Here is a 24,167-nt window from a genome sequence, read left to right on the forward strand (position 1 = left end):
CACAATTAGAAATTAATTATCTATATTGTTGATATCTTAATAAACATTAAGTCAATTGGGGGAGATGGTGGTTTGAAGTTTTCAAAATAAAACGATGAACTGTAAATAACGAAAGAAAAAGGTTTTTATATCAACAAAAAAAACAGATACTTTGGACATATATGTATGTTATGTCTTAAGAATTGTAGAAACCTTCTTCTTGCGGTGCCTTGTCAGGTCCTTCTGACGTTGGCGATCACTACAGCAAAAGCATCTTGGTCCTGCGCTACTCTCATATTCCGCAGCCAGGACAACTGATTATTATATGCACTCGCCATAGTGATTCCTGGGAAAAGATGACCAGAATAGTTTCCTGTCGCTTTCTATGGTGGATTTTTCTGTTGGGGTTACCTTTCCATAGCTGGTTGGTTCTGGTTTGGAGGCGTAAGAAACTCGCTCTTCATCCTTTCGTTATCTGCTGTGATCACACCGTTACGAGTGTGGTCCCATTTCCCAGGTATCACGAAGTGGACGCTAACGGGTTGAACCAGTCAGTAGTGTTGCCGGTGGAATGCAACTGGGCGTTCGCAGCATTTTATAAAACCACACCCTCCAGCAAGATGCGACTCACTGCGACCCTGCTGACAGTTCGAAATCCAAGGTAGAAACCTAGGTTATAATATAAAGGGCATTACTGAGGATGCCCGACGAACTGACTCATAAAAAAAAATGATGAGCCAGTTCGTCGGGCTAAGGACAGACTGGAGTGGAACAGACTAATCAGAAGTGTTCACGGTAATCACGATCTTCAGCACTGAGGGACTGACTTGGAAGGAGACTAAGGATAGAAATACCATCCTTATTTCATTACCATACCTTGGCGTAACTGTACACCGGGTTTATAAGTGAAGCTAAAAGACTAGTCCGGTCTTAGCAAATCTCTTTTGTAATGGATATAAATATTGAAAAATTGTGTTCAATACGTGTTTTATGTATAAATGAAGTTTATTCACCCCGTGGAAATACTTAAGCTAATCCAACAATTTATTGTCAATCCAAAAACTATAGAGACATTTCCCAAAAAAATGTGTTTATTTATTAAAATCGTGATTTAGAATTGAATGGAAATAAAAAAGTTATTTCATGAGGATTATTTTTAACTCAAATACGTGTATACCAAATTTTATATTTGAGAAATGTGGAAACAATAAATGCTTTAATATCAGAAATGTGTTAAACCAGAGCTTATAAATAAATCGGTATGACGCTTATTCAATTCTCGGATATGTAATGGAAAAGGTTATTTGAAAATGCAAAAATAAATCTTTATTGTACGTTTGATAACAAAATATACGAAACCAGCATTGCCAACCCTATCGATTTTGGAAAATATTCACCCATTTACTAAATTCGACTGAAATTCTACCGATTTTTAAACATTTGACAGTTTTTAAAATTTCAATATAGAGTATAAATGGTTTCAATTTTTGAATTGTTTAAGCTATTGTTGTTTCAAAAGCAGATCTTTAGGTAGACAATAAATCTACAGAAATCTACCGATTTTTTTTTTGGGAATCTACCAAATTTTGCTTGATTAAGGTTGGAAAGGCTGCACGGAATATTTATATTTCGATTTCAAATACTCAATTGTAAGAGTCTTTTTTATCCCAAGATTGATACACATGTTTATAATAATTAATCTATTAATTTTCTGTCATTTCAGACGAGTAGTTGGTTTTTGACAGAAAAAATAGTAAGAAGCGTTTTGGTGTGATCAATTTGCAAATTTGCAAAATTATTCCCGAGCGAAAATGAGAACGCAGCTTATTAGCGACTTTTCGTCAAAAATTCATTGATGCACCAGCCATCATATTCACTGGGCTTGACCCAATGCGACTTTTTCTTGTTTCCAAAGATGAAGAGGACTATGAAATTTCTCGAATATTTTGCGACCATTGAGGAGATAAACAGAATCGCTGGTAGTATTGAAGACCATACCCAAAATTGCGTTTCAAAAATGTTTCGAGGATTGAAAGAAACGCTGTCATAAATATATAAGATATGTGCCATGGTAATAACTTTAAGGAAATAATATTAACTTTTACCCACCGGGTCCGATTAGACCCAGTAGTATTGAAAATTCAGAGAAAAAAAAATTCTATGCCCGTCATGGAACTCAATATAATCTATTAACCCGTCGTCTTTATATTGATTCGAACATATTTTGATGATTAAATAATATTGAGATCTTCACTAATTTTTTTAAAAGGCGACTTTAAAAACTGGGTCTTATCTGATCCACCATCGCCACGCGAGTATTTTTTTGAGCCAGTGGGATTGAAGAGTTTTTTTGATTGATTGAATTGAATAGGAAAAAATATTTTTTTAAAATATAAAATATCGAAAAATTCTTTGTATTTTTTTATCAAATAGTGTATGTTGTCTTTATTCAATATGAAAACACTAAAAATGCCGGTAGACTAAGATGAATACATAAAAAAAAACAATGGTAATGTTTGTGGTCTTCCTAAAAAATATCGTAAGATTTAAAATCAACAACATTCATAAAAACAAATAATGTTATTTATTTAATAAATAAATATTTCAAAGAATACTACATACGCGTCCCCACCTGTTACAAGACATGTGCAAATAATGATAATATTATAATCAATACTGAACAATATGCTAAAACACGTTTCGACAAATTTGGACAGATATGTTATGTTAGATTCGAAAAGTAATTTGTTTTTCAAAAACTGAAGGCCTATTCTGTCACAACTTCGTTATGTAAGTTCGTTCGTTCATCATATATCCATTTCACTCTAACTCAATCGAAATCATATTGCGCTCTCATTCGAATGAATTTACGAAACGAATTAGCTATAGAATAAGGCCACTGATTCGTACTGTCAAAAGGAAGGAACTAGTTTAGATTATTTAAAGAACTTGCGCATTTTCTTTCGAAAGTAATACATAGGTCAATGGAAGCTATGTCTAAAAGTTGGCTTTTTAAGATATTTGATAAAAGGCGTGTTAATTTAAGTAATTTTATTTATCTTTTGGATTAAAATAAGAAACTTTTTCATAAACTGTTTATCGTTTTAGAATTTACTTTGTGAAATAACATTGAAAATTTATTGAACATAAAATACCTTGTATATAATAGACCACACACGAGTTTAATATATGACACAACAAGTTCATCATCAGGTATAACTGTTATCATTAAACTCATCTCTGGTATATATATATATAAACAAAGTACTTTATTTTATATATATTTAACTTTATCATAAATCATCAAAAGTAGATAGATCATGGAAGTCAAAATCTGCTGTTTATCAAATGTTCTAAGGTCAACATTAATGCCCCAATGTTCAGAATGTGTAGATTAGTCAATTTGTCACACCACTTAGAATTTTTAGGGATAGATCATCCGCCTTTTCGTAGATCTTTCTGTCACTTAACAGTGTGGGATGAAGATAAATAAGCATGGACTAGTTTGAAGTCTTATTTCGCACCTCTAGGACGAAAACGACTCAACTCAAAAAATATTTTTTTGGGAAACTGCAAAAAAATTAGTAAACTGTGACAGCTTCGTATTCTTACGTCGATTATTTTGTATGTTTCGAAGTAAGCACCAAATTTTGAGTTATACAAAAGGCATTCAGCTATGAATCTATGAAAAAAAAGCCTAAAAAAATAAATTATCGTAAGCTTATACAGGACATTTATTTAATGAATCATTATTAGAGTGAAAAAAGAACAAACAAACAAATGCACTTTGATAATTTTTTATTTTTTTTAAGTAAAAAAAGAAATATTTGCGTTCTTATAATTTACCCAAATATATTTTTTTCTTTTATTTACGTTTTATAAACGCTGTAAACAATTCACCAGTCTTGAAGATGCTTACTTAGGCAAAAGCGCTCGTTGGTCAAAATAATAAAAAAGTAAAACTAAACCAAGAAGTTTCATTGATAGGTTTATTTATAATTTTATCATAATCATTATAGGAAAACGTTTTACTCGCCAACATTGGCGCGTTAAATCTTTAACTAATGGTTTTTACTACCCACCGTTAGTTACTATAGATGCAACAACTTATTTTGTCCATGTTTAACTGTTGCTACAGATTTTTTACTAATACTAACGATCAAACAACCGGGCCTTATAAACGTCTTTAATCGACCGTCCTGAAAAAAATGTGTTTTTAATACAGGATAGTATACGTAGATTTCATCGAGATGTTGAAGAAACGAAATGTTTGACAAATGTCCACCACTTTTGCACCAATATATTTGATTACAATTGATTTTCACTTAGTTAAAGTAGATTTGAGTATTTGTTTATGACGTTTAATATTTTATAGGTAAAACTACTTAAATATTGGTCATTCTTGTATGTCTAGTTGCCCAAGAATAGAGACTTTGTCGAATCTAGCCTTTTTGATTTTAGTTTTCTTCGCAGTCTCAATCCTGGGGATTGGTTTGCAACAAAGTCTCGCAGCCCTCTTCAGCTTGACATATAAGGCGCAGTTAAAATCTTCGCACACTTGCTCCAAATACTCCCGTCGGGGGCGCCCTCTATAATTTGTCCCCTCAGCCATTCCCTCTATGATGTCCCTTATGGCGCATAATGTGGCCGATCTATCGGGCTCAACTCTCTGAGATGATTTTTATTAGGTGCCTACCTTCTTCGATTCTGTTGCGAACCTCGTCATTAGTGATGTGGTCTCTCCAGAAAATTCCTAATATTTTTCTGTAGCACCACATCTCGAAAGCCTCTAGTTTTTTATTTATCCCTCTCGATAAGGCACCGAAAAAGATTTTAGTATCAAAACATAATAAAAATACGAAGAATCAACAAAGAAGCTTCGTCTTTAAACAGTATTCCAGAACAAGGAATGGAAACCTCCTAATAATACCGAAATAATCAAGTGTCGGCCTCATATCAAAAGGTCTTCAAACATTCTCACTTTCAAAATAGGATTTTTAAAATATCCTAATTCATGAAATATACGACATTTTAGAAAGATGATATAAATCATCTTACATACGTACTATTGAAAGTCAATTGTTTTTATTAGACACCTGTTTCTCACTTGTTCAATTAAAATAATGTCACCCACAGACGTTTTAACTGAATTGAGTAAACCCACTATGAGAACAAGCAAATAAAGAAAAATGAATTATGATAATTTTTCTTTATTTAAAGCTGCTAGTGTTCTTTAGTTCTGATAAAATAACATTAGAGAATTGGGTGATTTACAACCGAGAAGACGTTGAGCAAGCATTTTAAAAATTAAGACAAGTGTCTAGTATCTTATAACATGAGGTTGTTAGTTTTAACCCTAGCGGTCATAAGTACCCAGTTCCTTTTGACCCATGAAGGTTCTGTTTCCGATCCTGATCCAACAAACTGCTTAGACTCACCAAAAATACCAAAGTGCCCTCCTCCGAAACCGACTAAATGCCCAACTCCTAAACCTACCACGAAATGCCCTCCTCCCAAAACTACCACAAAATGCCCCCCTCCTAAGCCAACACCAAAGTGCGACACGCCAAAGCCGACAACAAAGTGCGCCACTCCAAAGCCGACAACAAAGTGCGCCACTCCAAAGCCGACAACAAAGTGCGCCACTCCAAAGCCGACAACAAAGTGCGCCACTCCAAAGCCGACAACAAAGTGCGCCACTCCAAAGCCAACGACAAAGTGTCCTCCAGGTATTTATTCAAATTCAATGTTGGATCTAGCGGTGTTCTTTGTTTAATATGCAAAATGTAATATTTCTACAATAAAAAAAGAAGCAAAATAGCATACATCCATAAATACTAAATACATACCCCAATTATGAAAATAAATAAACATCCATAAATAAAAATGGATAATAATACTAATTTGTAAAATCAATTTTTATTTTTTGACTTAATCAATAAAGATACTAGTTAATTTATAAAGATAATTATCTTACTTCTCCATTTCTATCATAATACCTTGCATCTTGACTTGTAAAAAATGTCTAATACAAAAAAACCTCATTTAAAAAATAAAGTTTTACTTTTAATTTATATTTTGGATTTCTTTATTAAGTACAATTTTTTTCGATGCTTTAAAAGTAATACTCGGCTAACTGAAAAATAAAAATTTTGTCACAGCATAGCAATTACTATCACTGAAATCCATTTTTCTAAAAATAGTAAGTCAAATATTATAAATGTGCTTTTTTTTTATTTATTTCTTATTTAAATTATTTATTGTTAACTTTTTAATTTTCAATGTCTCACTCTATTTCATTGGAATATTGCGTATTGTGTCTTTTTCAACTAATGTTTAAATGAACCTACTCTTAAGATAATATTTAGTTTAATATAAATTATCCTCATACTGCATAATATTCACCAGTTTGAAGATGCCCATTAGAGGGTAAAAGCGCTAATTGGTCAAATAAATAAATTGTACTTTTTGGTAAAATCTGGGAATCGGTTGGTATCCAGTAAGGCGGATCGAAAATAGCGATTGTTTAATTATCGTATATAAACAGGGCCGAGAGTTTTGAAAAAATTACGAAAAACACCGATTTTAAATTTTCGCACAAAATACATGGCCAACTTTTGATATGCATCTGAGTATTTTACTTTAATTCTGGCATCCAGGATTTCCACTTAAGGAAAAGACTTCATTAGTAGGACACACTTAGAAAACAATTTCAAATGTTTGTTATTTAGCAATCAAAAATTATCATTACATTTCCCGATATAAAACATTATGCGAGTAGGTACGTAAAGACCAACATTTATATTTCACAAAGGAATATCTATCGTGTTTTGTAATAACTGGATAGAACCCGGACGGGTCAAAAACAGCGATTATTAAATTCAAACAAGTATTGGCGTGCTAAGGAAAAAATACTTTAAAAATTCCTGCATTGTACAATTTGTAGCGCAAATGGCCCAAAATTTTGAATCAATAAAAAAATACATTGATTTAAGTTTTTCGTTTATGGCTAACTTTATTTTACTTTTGACAGCGTCTTTGTACTTTAGTTCCCCGATGACATAAAAAATATATTTGAAAACATTTTGAGTATACCCAAAAAGCAATTTTTTTTTTTAATGTGAAAAATTTGGGTTTTTACTGTTTACATTTTGCAGTTCTTCGCCTATTTCACTTTCCTTTAAACAAAATGACAAAAAAAAAATTTTTCGTTGGGTGGTTGTCTTAAAATCAGATTTGATATTTTATGTTGGCATCGTTGATCTCGATAAAAAAAATACTCTAACCAAGCCATCCCAATTTTTTTTGTCCACATACTTAATTTAATTTTGCATACAAATACAAATGTATTACAGAAAAAAGAATAACGTATTCCTAACTCTATGAGGCCAAGAGTCCTGTGTTAAGTTAGGATATAGTATAATGGAAAGTTGAAGTGTGCACATTATCAATCAATAGCAAAAATAAAAATTTACATAAATATGTATTTCAATAAACATCTGGACAAAACTCTCAACAGTATACTTTATTATCACACTCCGTAACAAAGTTAATGCAATTTTTGACAGCTCGAATATGGGACAGAAAACTTAAAAAATCATACTTGAGTAGTTTTTCAGATTCCATAGTATTAAATACTCTCTTAATACCCATCCACAATTCCTCTTTCTTTTCTAACTCATATAGTGTCCATGCGGCTCGACTGTGGAATCATCTCCCATCCACCATCAAAGATGTTACTACATTATCTCTGTTTAAATCACGTCTGAAGAAACATCTCCTTGTTCTCTCCTCCTTTCCCTTTTCCTCTTTCCTCTTTTTTCCTTTTTTCCTTTTTCCCATTGAGTAATAAATTTGATTTAAGATAATTTATAAACAAATACGTTTATTTCTATTTGTATATATCTTTAGCTTTTTAATCTTTTTTTTCTATTGAATATGTTCTGTAACTTGAAGTATAAAAATAAAACTTTTATTTTATTGGTTGGTTGGAAGAAATAGCCATTTGTCAATAAGCCTAATAATTTAAAATAATTATGTAAAAAAAAAAGGAATAAAATAAAATACAGTATGCTGTCAAATTTATCATTATTGGAGAGGACGAAAATTTATATTTTGTCCAATTTATCTGTTGACTGTAGTCCGCGGCATAATTTTTAGTAGGCATGCTAATATGCATGATTTGAATTCAGTAGTCGAAAAATCGTCCGGGCGCGACCTATCCAGTTTTTTTAAGGCAAATTTAATGACAATTTTTAATTCTTTGATATGCACAGATGTACTTATTTTTAGTATGTCGCGTTAATGAAGTATTTTCCCTGTGCGGAAATACTGGATGCCAGAACACTTGCGCAGATCCAACATTTGCTCAAAGGAGTCGATGCGCCTGCATTCCTGGATGCATATGTATCGAGGGATACTTAAAAAATTCAAAGGGGATTTGCGTCGCACCAGAAGATTGCGGTAAAAATTCATCGGTATTATGCGTACAAATTACGGGATCCCAAATTGTTTAAATGGTTTTTTAATGCGCATGTATTTTTCTTCTAGATACTTGTAAGGAAAACGAGATCTTCAGTAAATGCGATAACCATGGATGTCAGAACACCTGTGCTGAACCAGACCTAATAACCAGATGCACATACCTACCTGGATGCTATCCAGGATGTATTTGTAAACCTGGGTTCCTGAAAAATACAGATGGAGTTTGTGTACCGGAAAACACATGCAGTAAGTTGTTAATGCTATGGCTTTATTTACAGAAAAATATTAAACAATACGGACTGATAATAAATATTATTTCAAAAATGTAATGTGTACCACGTTGAATCATTTTTGGTTGGAGTTATCAGAGTCCAATCCCTCCATTTACTGCCCTGCCATAAAGTCCATAAATTTTTTATCCTTTAATTGTTCCTTCGATGTCAAAATCATTTGTGTTGATAACCATTTCAAATGCTTGCTGTTTTTTAATTTCCAATTCAATTTTTAGTTAAGCAATGCCCAAATGAAAACGAGTCCTACTCCTCGTGTGGAACAGCTTGTCCAAAAACTTGTGACAATAAGGACGAAGTAATTATGTGCACACTCCAATGTGTAGAGGGATGTTTCTGTAATGATGGATATGTAAGAGATGCAAATGGCAGATGCATTTTACCAACCGATTGCCGTAAGTTTGCTAGAAAAAATAAAATATTTGGATATTTTTGTTGTGTTAATCATTTTAATTGGTAATTGCAGCACAAAAATGCAAAGGACTGAATGAAATTTTTAAAACATGCGGAACTGCTTGTCCAAAAACTTGCGAAAATAAAGACGCTCAAATCAAATGCACGGATCAGTGTGTGGAAGGATGTTTCTGTAAAGATGGATATGTTAGGGATAGCAGTAACAACTGTATCCTGCCGGAAAAATGTCGTAAGATTCTACAGATTTAGAATTTTTCACCAAATTAATCCGCATTTTGAATTCATTATTTTCAGTAAAAAAAAAAATATTTTTTCAATTGGTTTTTTAATAACGGAGTGCCATACATTCAGGTCCGGGTTCAAAACCCAATAGTCAATTAGAAAATTTTATTGGAAATGTGTTTTTTTATTGGAATATTGTCCCTGAATTGACAACTGTGACTGATTATAATTAAACAGAAAAACAATGATACACTTTAATTGGTGTACCAATTATCTATGAACTTTTAGACGCAAATTAGGAAATGATGACAAAATAATTTTTATAGGTTTATTTTGAATACATTGCATTTTTTACAGCCAAGACCTGTGGAGCCAACGAGGTATTCGACAAATGTCCTCCCTGCAGTCCAGCCGAAAATACGTGTGGAAACATTTTTGATGGAATCAACGCCTCTCATCCTTCACCTTGTAAAGAATGCTGCAAGTGTAAACCCGGCTTCGTGAGAATTGGAAAATCATGTGTAGTAAAAGAAATGTGTAAGTAAATTACAATCCCTATAATAAAACCATTTTCTCTGTACCGCAATGTTTGAAACTAAGGTTTCAAAACAAGTTTTTTTATTGAACCAATTACCGTGATCAGAAAAGATAGAGGATAAATTTAAGAAAACATACGCAAGTGCATGTTGGTATTTTCAAAGTTCTTTTTTTGCTATCGCTGATTCAAGTGATCATTGTATGCACTGTTTTAATAATATAAACATCACAAAAATGGATAAATAAATAAATTTATTGCAAAAAATTAGTAAACATACTTAATAACAGGGAATCTACATAAAACTAATTAATGTAAAATAAAAACGGAGTATTTTCTTTTTATGATAGTCTCCATCTAACATGGCTCAGCCTGTTCTAAGATGGAGATTTATTATCTTTAGAGCATAGATGTTCTATACTAAAATAATACAACAACATAAAAAAGAAAAACTTAAACTACTTAATTAAAAATGCTTAGCCAATTAAATGTAAGAAATTAAAAATCGTTATTTTACAAATATAAAGTATATATATGTGCCAAGAATACATGTTACCTAAACATACATAAAATAGGATAATATATTAAAAAAAACAATATTAAGCAATGAAATACATAAAAAAATAATTTGTGTACCAATTATATAAAGTACTACGTGTTTTGATTTATATATATTTTTCAAAAAATCTCTCGCTACACTATTTATATGTTAAGACATCTTGCATAAGCAGTGTGGTTAATTTACTTATTGTGTATTCAGTTAATTGTTCGAATTCCATATTAAAATTTGGTGGGGTATCAATTAAATTAAAATTTTATGGTTAAATTTTACTATTATTTTATTTTTTAAAATAATGTGACCTATAAAATTAAACAGCAATTATAGTTAGTATAAGAGGAAATATTGAAAATATTCAAGTAAGTTTGATAATGTCTTAAAAAGATCAATTGCGTTACATTATATACTCTTGCTTATTGGAAACAAAAGGGTACAATTTAATCCAAAAAGGTTATTATTTTGGACACCTTACCATATTTTACAGTGGTTAATGTTACTCAGCCAATGAACAAAATACAATACTAAATGTTATTAAATATTTGTATTTAACCACTTACCGACTTTTCTATGTCTACCGGTTTTGAGACGTATAAGGGAAGGTCTAGGGTTTTGTATGTTGGTTTGCATGTTGGTTTAATGTGTCTTGACGAAGAGACGGGTACGTCTTGAAACCAGAAGACATAGTAAAGTCAGTAAGCGGTTACATACAAATATTTAATAACATTTAGTAAAATGTTTGACCGTTAATGCTTTAAATAATAAATAATAAAATACAATACAATTAGTGCAAAAATGCAGAGCTCTGAGGAAAATCTCTTGCGAAAAGGAAATAATGAAGATGATCACTTATACGGTTCATTTTATTTCAGTCTAACGTTTAATTCCCGACATGGTGAAAATGAAATATTCATGTAAATAAAGTTTAACAAAGCAATATTTTATAGTCCTTGAACTGGCATCTAAAGGGTAAAACTGATCATCTTTACATCCATGTAACATTTTTTCGACATCATCATCGTCTCCCCCCACACTTAATTGTAAATAGAGCACTGCATTGATACTCCAATCGCAGCGAATCGCGTATAATTTGTAACATAAATACACAAAGTTTAGATTAACAGTCCCATGCTTCAGGCGTCAGTCCTTAATGTATAAGACATTTATAAAAACATTTTTTTTTGCTGAGTGACGTCAGCAGGCGCTTCTTAGGAGCGGTTTTGAAGCTTTTAGAAATTGAACAATTCTTTGTAATTACAAGCGAGCGAGTGATTCCGAAACACCCCTCTCCCATACGTACATATATCCCAAGCATCCCGAATAAATAACGCGTCAGGTATTTGCGAAAATGCGTCCAGGGTTCTGGTTCTACTTCACAAACAGAGTTGAATTTTTTAATGCACGGGAAAACATACCTTCACTCCATGATCCATTAATCTTTCTAGGTTGTTCTGATCCAAACGCGGAACTGATTAAGAACCCCAGCCCCTGTCCCGGAGGACATTGCGGTCAGTTGGACTTCGTGCCGTGCAGGATGAAGTCTCCGGCCATGGGGTGTCAGTGCAAGAATGGATATGTGAAGAAGAGCGAAACTGATCCTACCTGCGTTTGCATCAGCGAATGCGAAATCCCCATCTGTCCTTCCGAAGATAAATAATGTACCTGATTAAATTGCAAATAAATTATCACGCACAATTCAAATTAATTTTATCAATGTTTCAATTTTACACCAATGATATTATTGAAATTCATTGATAAAGAAAACGGATAACGTAAATGGAGACCATATATTATATTAACCCATTTGGTACCTACCAATGATCTCGTTTGGGACTTGGCACTTGGCACTTTTTATCGAATCGATCTCCGATTTTTCATGACACCGAAATGTTGTTTCATTTCCCATCCTCGTTTTTTTCCACCTGCAATTTTTGGTCTCAGGTGCCCAATTACTGTTCAGCCCAAACACAGCACAGAACACCTAGGCTTAGGAAAAAAAAAAATTGTGTTCTCACCGGTAATCGAACCCGGAACCTTCCATGTGAGAGTCAGGCGTCTTAACCACTTTACCATAGAGGTTGCGTATTTTGCATTTCAGCCAGGAAGTTGTCATTTAAAACGCAAAATAAGTGGATTTGTTGCGTTTTTCTTCTAAGAATCTGTTATTTTTTCACTAAAAACTGCGAATATAAATATTTTCTCATAAAACCTTATTATAAATGTTTATTTTTTTTCACGAGAAAAATAAATATTGGGGCATTATATAATATATAAAGGGGCATTATCAACAAATTGTAAATAACTCACTATTAGAGACAACTACAATATAAAATATGATGAAAACTACAGAAAAATATAAATATAAATAAAAACAAAAATATATAAAACAAACAAATTACAACGGGGATGGAGAATACCTTAAATAAGGAAATATGGAAGTCAAGGCATTTACAGGGCTCATGACCTGTCTTTGGCTGGTTTAAGTGGCTACTTTACACACTGTAACATTCACCATTTTGCCTATGTTTGAACATTCATTTTTCTTCATTTCTTCCATTTGTTGATTTTAGTGAAGTTAAATAGCTGAAACCTTTATTGTTGTGAAAAGATTCATCTGACTGGGTTATTTCACATACTAGGCAACGCCTGAAAACAATTTTTAAATTTTTAAACTTCTTCTTGGACCAGTTGGTTTCTTTTGTCTACGAACATTTGGCAAACTCAAATATTGTAATATCTAAAACGGACTAACTACAAAATTAAATATGATTAAAATAATAACTGAATTGATCAGAATATTATTATTTACTTATGTTCTAAAATGAGAATATTAGAACTGTCACGTTAATAAAATTTCCAAGCATTTTTCAAACGGTTTTTTGTAAAACCTATCATATTAGATGCTTGAATCGTGTTTAGAGGTAAGATTATATATCTTTAAATTTTTAACCGTTCTTCTTCTTGCGGTGCTTTATCAGGTCCCCCCGACGTTGGCGATCGCTACAAAGAAAGCATCTAACCTCCATTAATTTGTATTTTTATTCCTTCCCTTTCTGGATCCCGCATTTCTCATCATTCAATGTGTATAACATAATGTTTTGTTTTATCTGCCTACTAATAAACAGCTGTTATTTTTAATAAATTTGTTTAGTTTTTTAACACGCATTTTTTTAAATACAAATTTTGACCTTTTCTTCTTTTGACCAATCAATTTTTTGGTTGGTTGAAAGATATTGCTTTTGGCAATAATAACTTATATTTTGCGCTTGAATATTCTATGTTCAAATTAAAATAAATAAATAAGAAGATCCAGAAAGTTCCTTTGAGTTAAAGGTTTAAAATAAGGTATTTTTAGGAGATTTTGATGTGACTCATCATTATCGTTTCCTTATTTATTTATTTATTAATAGGTGTATATTTGACAAAAATGCCCTTTATAAACGTAAACATAAACATAAATATATTTAAGATAACAGTGTTCTATTACAAAATGATGAAATAATATAATAACAATATATCTATGCATACTCATATTACACAGTTGTTTTATAGATTATTCTATATAATAACTTTGGGATTTTAATACTTAGGTAAAAACAAAAAACAAATCATATTTATTATTAAAAATATAGATAACGCAGTATATTCGAAATAGCAAAAATCATAAATCATTGATTTGATGGGATTGTTGCAATGTATATTGAATACCCTAGGTATAATACTTACTGTCTCCTGATAATAGCTCAGGGGTTCTCAACTGATATAAAAAATAAAAAAATATTTTTTTATTATGAAAACTATACAAAAAATTTAAAAATATATATACATAAACACAGCAAATATCTAGTCATACGTTTATAAATATATTTGACGTGTATTTATTTATACATTTCTTTTTTTCTTTTTACAAATTAACATAAATACATAACACCAGTCAGAATCCTCAACTGTCTACCTATTGATGCATAGTATCTTACAATATTTCAATCATTTAAATAATTTGTTGAACAGATGACAAAACAACCAGACTTAAGCTTCAATGAAGTCATCAATATTATCATGTAATCTACAAGCGTGACTTGATCTGTATTATGCTCCCAAACATTTGTATAAAATTATTGATTTCACAGTTTTATAATGTCCCGAGGTTTATTAGTTTAGGTCCTGACTAGCTAAGAAATTCCTGTTTTTAGGCAGAATCTTCTTTTTTACATGAGTTTTTATTTTCATTAAATGATGCTTTTAAAATTCAAACAAATATAATAGTATCGAAAAATAAATATAAATTAGAAATCATACCGATAATAATAAAAATTAAAGCATAAATATAAATAAGAAAATATTACATTCATAAAAGAGAAAAAGAAACATGAATATTAATTAAAAAATATACCAAACATGTGGACATCATCAGTTGCCTCCAGGATACCATATAGCCAGCCAGCACTCTCCTTCCTCCCACTTCAACCCAGCGCCCCTTAGTTCCGCCGAATAAAGTTGAAGGATCGTCATCGACGGCCTTCCAGGACTTTAAAGAAGAAGAAACTTGGATTTAAGTTATCCTGCCCCCTATGGTAGAGATACTCTTTAAAGTTCTCCAGGGTTGAATATTACAACAATGATGGAGAACTTTTTGAGTAGGTAAAATGTAAGTCCAGGCATTCACAGATATCGTTGATAACGATTTATTATAGGCCCTCCATTTTACCTTCTCAAAAAAGTTTTCCATATCAATAATCAAAATTAATTCAACAATTAACATTATAAGAGAGACTAAGACCATTTGAGAGAAGTTAATATACAAGTCCAGGCATCTGCAGGGTTTATGACCTGTCATTGGCTCAAAGATTCAAAGTCAAAGATTTATGAGCAATGTGGTCAAGACTCAAACACTGAGAAAAGTACACCCGAAGAGGAAGACCAAAAACTATGTCAAGAACAACGTCAGGGATATCAAGTTTTATGCACCGAGAGAGGCTATAGTGATTTTTTATCAAATGTTGGATGTATGTGTGGGACTTCAAGGTTTACATTACTTTTTCTAGTATGTACATTAATTGTGTGCAAACAATAGATTGTTCAAATATTAAAATAACTAAAACTGCTTATCCGATCAGATATAAAATTGTTAAGAAACACGGTAATAAAACACGACCTAAAAAATCCCCACTAAGAAGTTAAATGAACACTGGATATTAACTATTATTTAAGTAGTAGCATTTTCTGTTAGTCAGTTTGGAGAAGTCAGTTTTTACGGCCAGTTCTATCATGTAGTCAGATAGTTCAGTACTGACACAGTTGTTAACTAACGTAAAACATTTACGTAGTTTACTGTTACTCTGTTTATACGACATGTAAACTATAGTAACTTCATGATTAATAATCCTAGAATCGTTTTTGTACGTATGGGCGGCTCTACAGTGTTGTTATTCTAAAGTTTTTGTAATTAGTTTTGTGCTACGTATGTAGACAATTTACGGACAAAAAATTATTCCGAAAAAATGAGTTATAAAAAAAATAAGTAGGTTCATTGATTTATTTACAATTATCTCAAGTGTTCTCCGTGACCATTGATTCTGCAAAGAATACGACTGAATTTTCACTAATCAAGAAACCATTTCTAAAAACAGGTATTTCAACAGTATTTTGCTATTGTCGAAATGATTGCTGATAAGTACTGGATGTTACCCTTCACTAGAGTCTTCTTGGGAGTTTATCTAGATTGTAAAATATTTCTCAAAGTTTTTAAGAGACAACTTCAGAATTCTAAGCATTTAATGGCACATACCGTTGGCTGGTTTGATCACTACACAATAGATAACATTTAAGAATTCTGCGAATTTTGATCATCGTATTTCTTCAATTCTTCCGCCTGAAAGAACATTTCTCCACATACCCGAAACCGTTTTAAAGACCGCTGGTCCTTATATCGGTTTCACTCTTACAAAAAACAATGTCTTTTTGTCAATAAACGAGTTACTCTTTTAAATATTTCAACTTTTTTCGCGCAATTTTTATTGAATTTTACTTTATTACTTTCACCGCCCCCTTTAAAGCTTTAGTCTGGTAAAACGCACGCAAAATAAGAAAATCATTCGATTTTGCCGTTTTAAAACGAACGTTTTTTTTTAACGGCGCAATAATGAAAAAAAAAACATAAATTAAATAACAACAATATTTTTGAAGGTATTTCTATTAAAAAATATACTTAAAAGGTTTATGTAACTAAAATATAATTACTTTTAGACCGGCAAATTACGCCATTTCAAATTTAGACTAAACACTTTCTGTAAATATATTCAATATTTATTTTGAATTAAGTTTCATATTGAGGCTTAACCTTAGAGTATCTCATCTGGCTTAACTGTTGTATGTCTGTGATGTCACACTGTATAAAACAGATTCAGTCGGTTAATGATAGTGATGGGGGACAAACGCGCGTAATATAAGCAACGTATTTATAACTTTTTATTTATTTTGCTATTACAGGGCTAAATTAATTATATTTATGCATTAATTATGGAAAAAAATTAACTAAACAGTATGTTTCCATGTTTTTTTTTCAAATGTCTGAACTTTAGAATATTCCGTCTTTTACTAGCGGTAACACGAAGTTACATCACCGCGCGCAAAGGAATTATTTACCACAGTCTTTTCAGAGCTACTTATCATTCTTAAGATATACGCAAGCCCATTGGCCTCGCTGCAGGGGCGGAGTACGACACACGGCGAGGTGGTGCACGGGTGTGTACTCCACACGCGACGTTCGTATCTCGTCTTCTCGCCCCCACATGCTTACATATCGTTTTACATTGGAAAATTTAATGACATTTTTTAAATTTTATAATAACTACGAGTACACACATCTAAACTTTTTTTTAAATGTGTTCTGCTAATGAAGTATTTTCTTTATGCGGAAATACTAGATGCCAGAACACTTGTGAAGATCCAACATTAACTCAAAGGAGTCGATGCGCCTGCGTTCCTAGATGCGTATGAATCGAGGAATACTTAAAAAATTCAAAGGGAATTTGCGTCGCACCAGAAGATTACGGTAATAATTCATTGGTATTATGCGTACAAATTACGAAATTTCAAATTGTTTTAAAGGTTTTAAATGCGCATATATTTTTATTCTAGATACTTGTAAGGAAAACGAGATCTTCAGTAAATGCGATAACCATGGATGTCAGAACACCTGTGCTGAACCAGACCTAATAACCAGATGCACATACCTACCTGGATGCTATCCAGGATGTATTTGTAAACCTGGATGCTTAAAAAATACAGATGGAGTGTGCGTTCCAGAAAACAGATGCCGTAAGTTGTGAATGCCGTGGTTTTTATTTACCGAAAAAATATAAATCACGATTACTTATAAGAACTACTGTTTTATCCATTGTCAAAAATATAATGAGTACCAAGTTGAATCAATTTTGGTAAGAGTTTGATTAATCCGCTTTTTTAATATATATTTTTGACTCAAATGAAAATGAAAATAAAATTTTAGATTTTTTTTTAAAGTTTCAAAACATTGGATATACAAAACAGTGGTACCGTGTATTCAAGTCCAGGTTTGATACTAAAAAAGTCATTATGAAATACTTCATTCAATTTTTTTTTCTTATTGCAATGCAACGAGGAAGTTCAGTGGTATTTTATTTATTTTTTATTTGTAAAAAGACCATTAAACGCCAAAAAATGTTTTTTTCATCTTTTATATATCGTGTTATCAGCGCTATGACTTCTTAAAGTTTTGTGTTTTTGAAATAACTCAGCGTGTGACGTCCGTCGCGTCAGAGATTCTCTTCTCCTTATTGTTTGTCAGTTTTGCCGATTGGTACGTTTACTTAGGCGTAGGGCTAAAGTTCCTCATTGTCACTGGTTACTAAAACGTACGACTTGACATAAAATTAATAAAAATGTACAAATAAATGGTAATCGCTGTACCAATTATCTATGAACTATTATATGCCATTTTGGGAATGGTGACAATATTATAAAAAATAAAAATAATAAAATTGTTTTTTACCACTAATTTCTTCGGATTCGTGTGTATTTTTATTAAAGTGTCAAATCGTCCTGTTCTTTGAAATGTCCGTCCCTGACGTCACTCCCTTCCCCGGCGGCAAGTCAGAAAAGCATCAATACTTCATGAAAGTGCATATGACTTGCTCAGATCAATTCAAATAACGTGAAGTGCTAATAAAACGATCGGTTCTAGTGATACCCAACGGAAAACAGAAAACAATATATTTTACTATGCGTCCAGAGTTCTGGTTTTATATCACGTACATAATTGCATTGTTATCTGGTTTATTAATATTTTTAGGTTGTTCTGATCCAAACGCGGAGCTGATAAAGAACCCCAGCCTTTGTTCCGGAGGACATTGTGGTCAGTTAGACTTCATGCCATGTAAGATGAAGTCTCCCGCCATGGGATGTCAGTGCAAAAATGGACACGTGATGAAGAGCGAAATTAATTCAACCTGTGTTAGCATCATCGAATGCCAAATCCGCATCTGCCCTCTCAGCAAGACGTAGTGAACCTGATTAAATTAAAAATAAATTACATGTTTGAGAAATTTAATTTGTTTTTCAATTTTACAAAGAGGATATAAAATAAATCAAAAGATAAAGAAAGCGGATCTATTATATTTACCCATTTGGTACGTGGTACCACTGTTCCTGTTTGGAACTTATCACCGTTTATCGAATCAATCTGAGATTTTTCGCAATACTTAATTATTAACAAATTACAATAGGGATAGAGAATACCTTAAATAAAGGAATACGGATGTCTAAGCATTTACAGGGTTTATGACCTGTCATTGGCTGGTTTTAGTAGCCACTTTACAAACTGTGTAACATTCACCATTTTGCCTGCGTTTTTAAAAAAAATTATTCATATATTTTTTATTTTTTTAGGTTGAATATCCATATTTCTTCAATTCCTCCATTTGTTGATTTTTGTTTAGTTAAAGAGCTGAAACCTTTATTGTTGCGAAGAGATTTATCTGACTGAATTATTTCATACAACAGACAACGCCTGAAATTTAACTGCATATCTTCGATCTGTAACAGTTTCAGCTTTTTGTCAAAATCACGCATTTGACACGCAAAAGCGGATTTGTTTCATTTTGCTTGAATAGGGTATTTGTCACAAGTCGTAAATAACAATTTAAATATAATGTACATTAAAAGCAAATTTTTATGATTTTAATTATATAACTATCAATGTATTCAAACAAGCACAACTAAGACGGTTCGCATTTGGCATCACGTCGTTTTGACGTCACGAGTTATGACCGCCGACTGAGCTTCTTATAAACATGGGGTAGAAGTTTGGCGCCAACATGTCATACGTGCCGTCTGTCCCGCAGGGCGGGAAACGTCTCTTTTTTGGGTAATTCAAAATATGCATAAAGACGTTGTACGAAAAAAATATATTTGCCGTTACCACTGTTTTTTGTCTTTCTGTATTTAAAAATATATATTTTTTAAATTACGTGAAAATACCCTGTTTTCTGCGATTATATGATATTTTTTCAAGAAACCATGAGTGTGACTATTTTTTTATTAATTTTCTTAATTAAATGCCTTTTTAATAACTATAATAAAGATATGATTAGTAAAACGATAATATTTTTATTTACGAAAATAAAATTTACGCGTTTGAAGATTAGAAGGCGCAAAAAGCTCTTTATTGTTTTGAGGTTACATCTCACAAAACGGAAAATGAATGCGTAAGAAATTTCGAAACCTTATGGGTTATTACATCTTTTCCTTATCCGCATCAAAATAAATTAATCATAAATATGCCTGTCATGTAACTAGCGCGCACTCCCGCTTACTGCCAAAAACCGACTGATCGAACGAATTTCTCATTATATTTTAGTCTGTTTCACACAAACACTGGCCGCCGAACAGCGCCTGTCTTCCTAAGTTCTATTCTCGTGGTATTTTTTACACAGTAAAACAGAGTAATTTTGGTATTGGCATTACTTTCATTCGTATTATTAGCATTGTAAGGATAAGCATTTTTTATATCTAGTATATTTGTACAAATCATACTTTCTGAATCCGATATGGATGTACATTTGAATATTAAAAAAATACAGCTTAATCATTTAAATAAATAAGAGAAATATATCAAATTCTGGATCCTTTGTTGACTCGTGTTACACACACAAGAGTCAATGAAATATTTTAATACCAGCGTTTCTTAAGTGTTTGCACTAAATATAAGCATTAAAATATCAGCACGATTCTCGGCGCGCTTGACAAAGTTAAATATCATAAATCAATAGTAAATTTTTTTTTACATGAAAGTTGCTTGTTTTTTACCTTGTTTATTATGTACGGTTTAGTAGTAAAATTCTTATTGTTGTGTACCAAGTGCTGGTAAACTTAGTGATCAGTGTGTGCATTGCGTGTAAAACAAGCGTAACATACTTATTCACACAAGCTGAGCTAATTGAAATTTTTAAATTTTTTTAAAGTAAATATTTGCTGGAGTAAAAAATAGTTTGCATGTATTAGTGTTTTTCTACAGGCATCATCATGCCCATTAGGGTGTCCCAAAAAAAATTGAAATGTTTTTTTAACGCTGGCCCTCATATTTTATTTGTTAGCTAATTTTTAACTGCAAATAAAATTTTATGTAATTTGAACGATGGCAACCCGTGCCGACATGGTTAGTTTTTGTTTATTTAGGCAAACGGACGCCCACGTTTAAATGTGGATATAATTTCAAAGTTTTTTTTAAGTAAACGTATTTAATAAATAAACAGGACAGTGGAATCACGTATGTAATTCTAAAAAAATAAATGAAATATTTAATAGGGTTCGCAAAACATTAAATAACGGGTTAAAAACTTCCCTCTAATGGACAGGTTCTCGCAGTTTAATTTTACAACATTCGAAAAATTAATTAAACTGTAAATAAAACCGCAAATTTCACTATTCGAGAGTGTATGATAATTTTTAAAAAGGCACAAATACTTATCTAATTCTTGCCGAGTTGTGTGAGAAAACTTGTTAACTTGTATCAAGTTTAGAGAAATGTACAAAAAACGTAAATACATCAAAATATTTGCAGCGCCCGAGAGAGCCTTAGGCATCCTGGTTACTGGGGTGAAATGGATAAGCAACTGACTGATAAAGAAGCAATTTTAAGCTGTTGAAGAAGAAAATTAGCTAATCTAATATGTTTCCATGTCAACATCTTCAGCATCATACAAGCTATTGAAAGAAAATTCTTTTTCTAATTGTAGTGAACATGTGGATCCACAAAAAGATTTTCCAACAGTTGTCGAGAGTTAGAATTTTAAAGAGAAATGATTATTTTTGCTTGCAGCCATCACGTATACGAACTCGTAATAAACAGCGTATTCTTAGTGAAATTTAGACGAGTAATAAAAAGTCCCGATATTCCACTTTTCAAAAAAAAAGCAATAATAATTGGAAAATCGTGGATTCGCTTATAATACAATGCTATTAAAAATATTGTGGAATTGTTATTAAGTTCTCAGCTTTAATTATTCACTAAAGACAAGGCAGCACCTTAACGGCTGCTCGTTTATTGTGAAAATCACGTCTTGGGATCAATGCGTTTTGGCAGTTAAAGCACCCTAAAAATATTTGTGCCTTTTGAAAGCTTACGAAAACATGAATGGTAATATCTCGAAAACTGCTTTACAAATGTTTAGCCAGCATTTATGGTATTTGACTGATAAAGAAGACTCTTTATAATGATTATTTAGACCAAAGAACAAAGATAAACATTTACAATATTTCTTGACCCATGAAAAGCGACACATTCCATCAAAGGAAGAACTTTAAGAAGAAGTCAGTTTGGTACATTAATTTTTCTAGTTTTTTTTTTAGTTTTTGTATCTCGCAGTTATTAACAATAGTTTTTTTTCATTTCAGAGAAAAACATTGATGATTTCAAATCAGTCAAAAGCAAGAGATCGTTCGATTAAATATTTACGATAAGTTTCTAAACGAATGTCCTTACATTCGTTGTGAATTTCGTTAAAAAGGCTTCATTGGCGAATAATGCTTTGTTTTTAGATCCCAAAATACGATCTTTATGCTTAGAGCAGTAAAAAGTCAAGCTTAAAGAGCGGTAGAATTGACACAAGACTTTCAAGATTTGATTTCAGTTGAGAAGGAACTAAAACTTTTATTTTACGTTGCATAAAAGAACACAGGAACATCTATCCAGATTGTATATAGAAACTTTGAAAATAAAATAAGTTAAATAGTTTATTTAATGTAAAATAGTTATTAATATCCACATTGAATAAATTCGTGACTTATTAACGAAAGAAACATACATTTAAAAATCATTTCATAGTATTCCCAGTACAAATTCTGAGGTTCAACTTCGATATTGATTTGGCACGGGTTATCGTTATCTAAATGCAATAATACTTTTTACTTATGTGATTGAGGTCATACAGAAAAACAAAAGAGGGTATGCGTCTTCGATTTCGCAAAACAAAAATTGACCCTTATTGCTTGAGACACCCTTCTGTCCATATCTGATAATGCAAAGGGAACTGCATTGTTACACTCAATGCAGTGCATATCAATAATATGTAACATGAATGTAAGGTGGTCAGTCTTATGCTTCAGGTACCAATCCAGGAACATAACTTTTTTGTTTAATTTTCAGTCTTTATTAAAAAATAACAAGTTTCATAACAATATTATTTCACGTTAACGAATATACAAACAATAATTGTACCGATAAACTCTGAACTGATAGTTTGTCATCGGGTGTTCAGAGATTAGTGTTAATAACCGCTGTTTTTTGTGTTTTTAATTACGGCTGCATATTTTTTTTAATTTGAAAATTTATTTATAAACCCTTACGGATTATTACATTCATTTTACAAAAAAATATATAAATATTTTTCTTTCATACTCTGTTGTTTAAAATAATATTTTTTACATCTTTTGAAAAGTTTGTCTGAGTCTTTTGTTTAGTTTTGTCTGGTAGTTTATTGTATAATTTCAGTCCCTGGTTTATTAGTCTTGATTGTCCTTGTCTTGTTTTAGAAAGTTGTAAATGGTATTTGTCTGATATTCTCGTATTATGTCCATGTTGACTACATTTTTTACAACTTTTAGTTCTTCGTCTACAATTACATTAGTGGCTAATTTGTGGATAAACTTTAATGATTCTAATTGAAAGAGTTCAGTTATATTTAATTGCTTAGTTTTTGCTTAGCTTTTAATGCTTATCGTCTTCATTATTTTCCTTAATCCCTCCTTTTTTCCTCTCTTATTCTCTTTTCTCATTAAAGACTAATACGACGCAAATAATTAATTTATATACACATATTGCCAAATCCTTTTTACGTATTTTTTTATAAAACATATTTTTATCTTATTCTTGTTCTTAGTGGTGGAGGTCAGAGCTATGAAAGCTCCTGACGTCACTGCGTTTTGTGAAGATTTACTGTGAGGATTCTCCGTAAATAGTTCTCGCCCTCCAAGCTCAGGCCTGACTACTGTGTGGAAGGTGAGAGTATACGTTTTGCTAAATCTTCCCCTCCAAGTCCAGATCCGTAAAGTATCTTTACCCAATACCCCTACCTTATAAGGTAGGGGGTGAGCTCTTTAACATCCTCAGGTTTAACCAGTGGTCCCCAAAGATGAGGTTCACATAGAA

At 31.8% G+C, this 24,167-nt stretch overlaps 1 protein-coding gene across 1 annotated transcript in view; it reads left to right on the forward strand.

Annotated features, from left to right (window-relative positions):
- LOC148282908 (zonadhesin-like) overlaps positions 1-12,181 on the forward strand; it is a 53,471-nt gene extending 41,290 nt beyond the window's left edge. The window contains exons 14-20 of the mRNA XM_088224343.1: positions 5,291-5,708; positions 8,272-8,442; positions 8,530-8,709; positions 8,972-9,148; positions 9,220-9,396; positions 9,747-9,926; positions 11,926-12,181. Of these exons, the coding sequence (XP_088080469.1) occupies positions 5,291-5,708; positions 8,272-8,442; positions 8,530-8,709; positions 8,972-9,148; positions 9,220-9,396; positions 9,747-9,926; positions 11,926-12,137 (1,515 nt within the window). The 3' untranslated portion in view covers positions 12,138-12,181. The remainder of the gene's footprint in view (positions 1-5,290; positions 5,709-8,271; positions 8,443-8,529; positions 8,710-8,971; positions 9,149-9,219; positions 9,397-9,746; positions 9,927-11,925) is intronic.
- Positions 12,182-24,167: the final 11,986 nt, after the last annotated feature.

This window comes from Micrasema longulum, unplaced genomic scaffold (assembly GCF_059751315.1).
Source record: "Micrasema longulum isolate JH-2025_06_02 unplaced genomic scaffold, ASM5975131v1 h1tg000279l, whole genome shotgun sequence".
NCBI lineage: Eukaryota > Metazoa > Arthropoda > Insecta > Trichoptera > Brachycentridae > Micrasema > Micrasema longulum.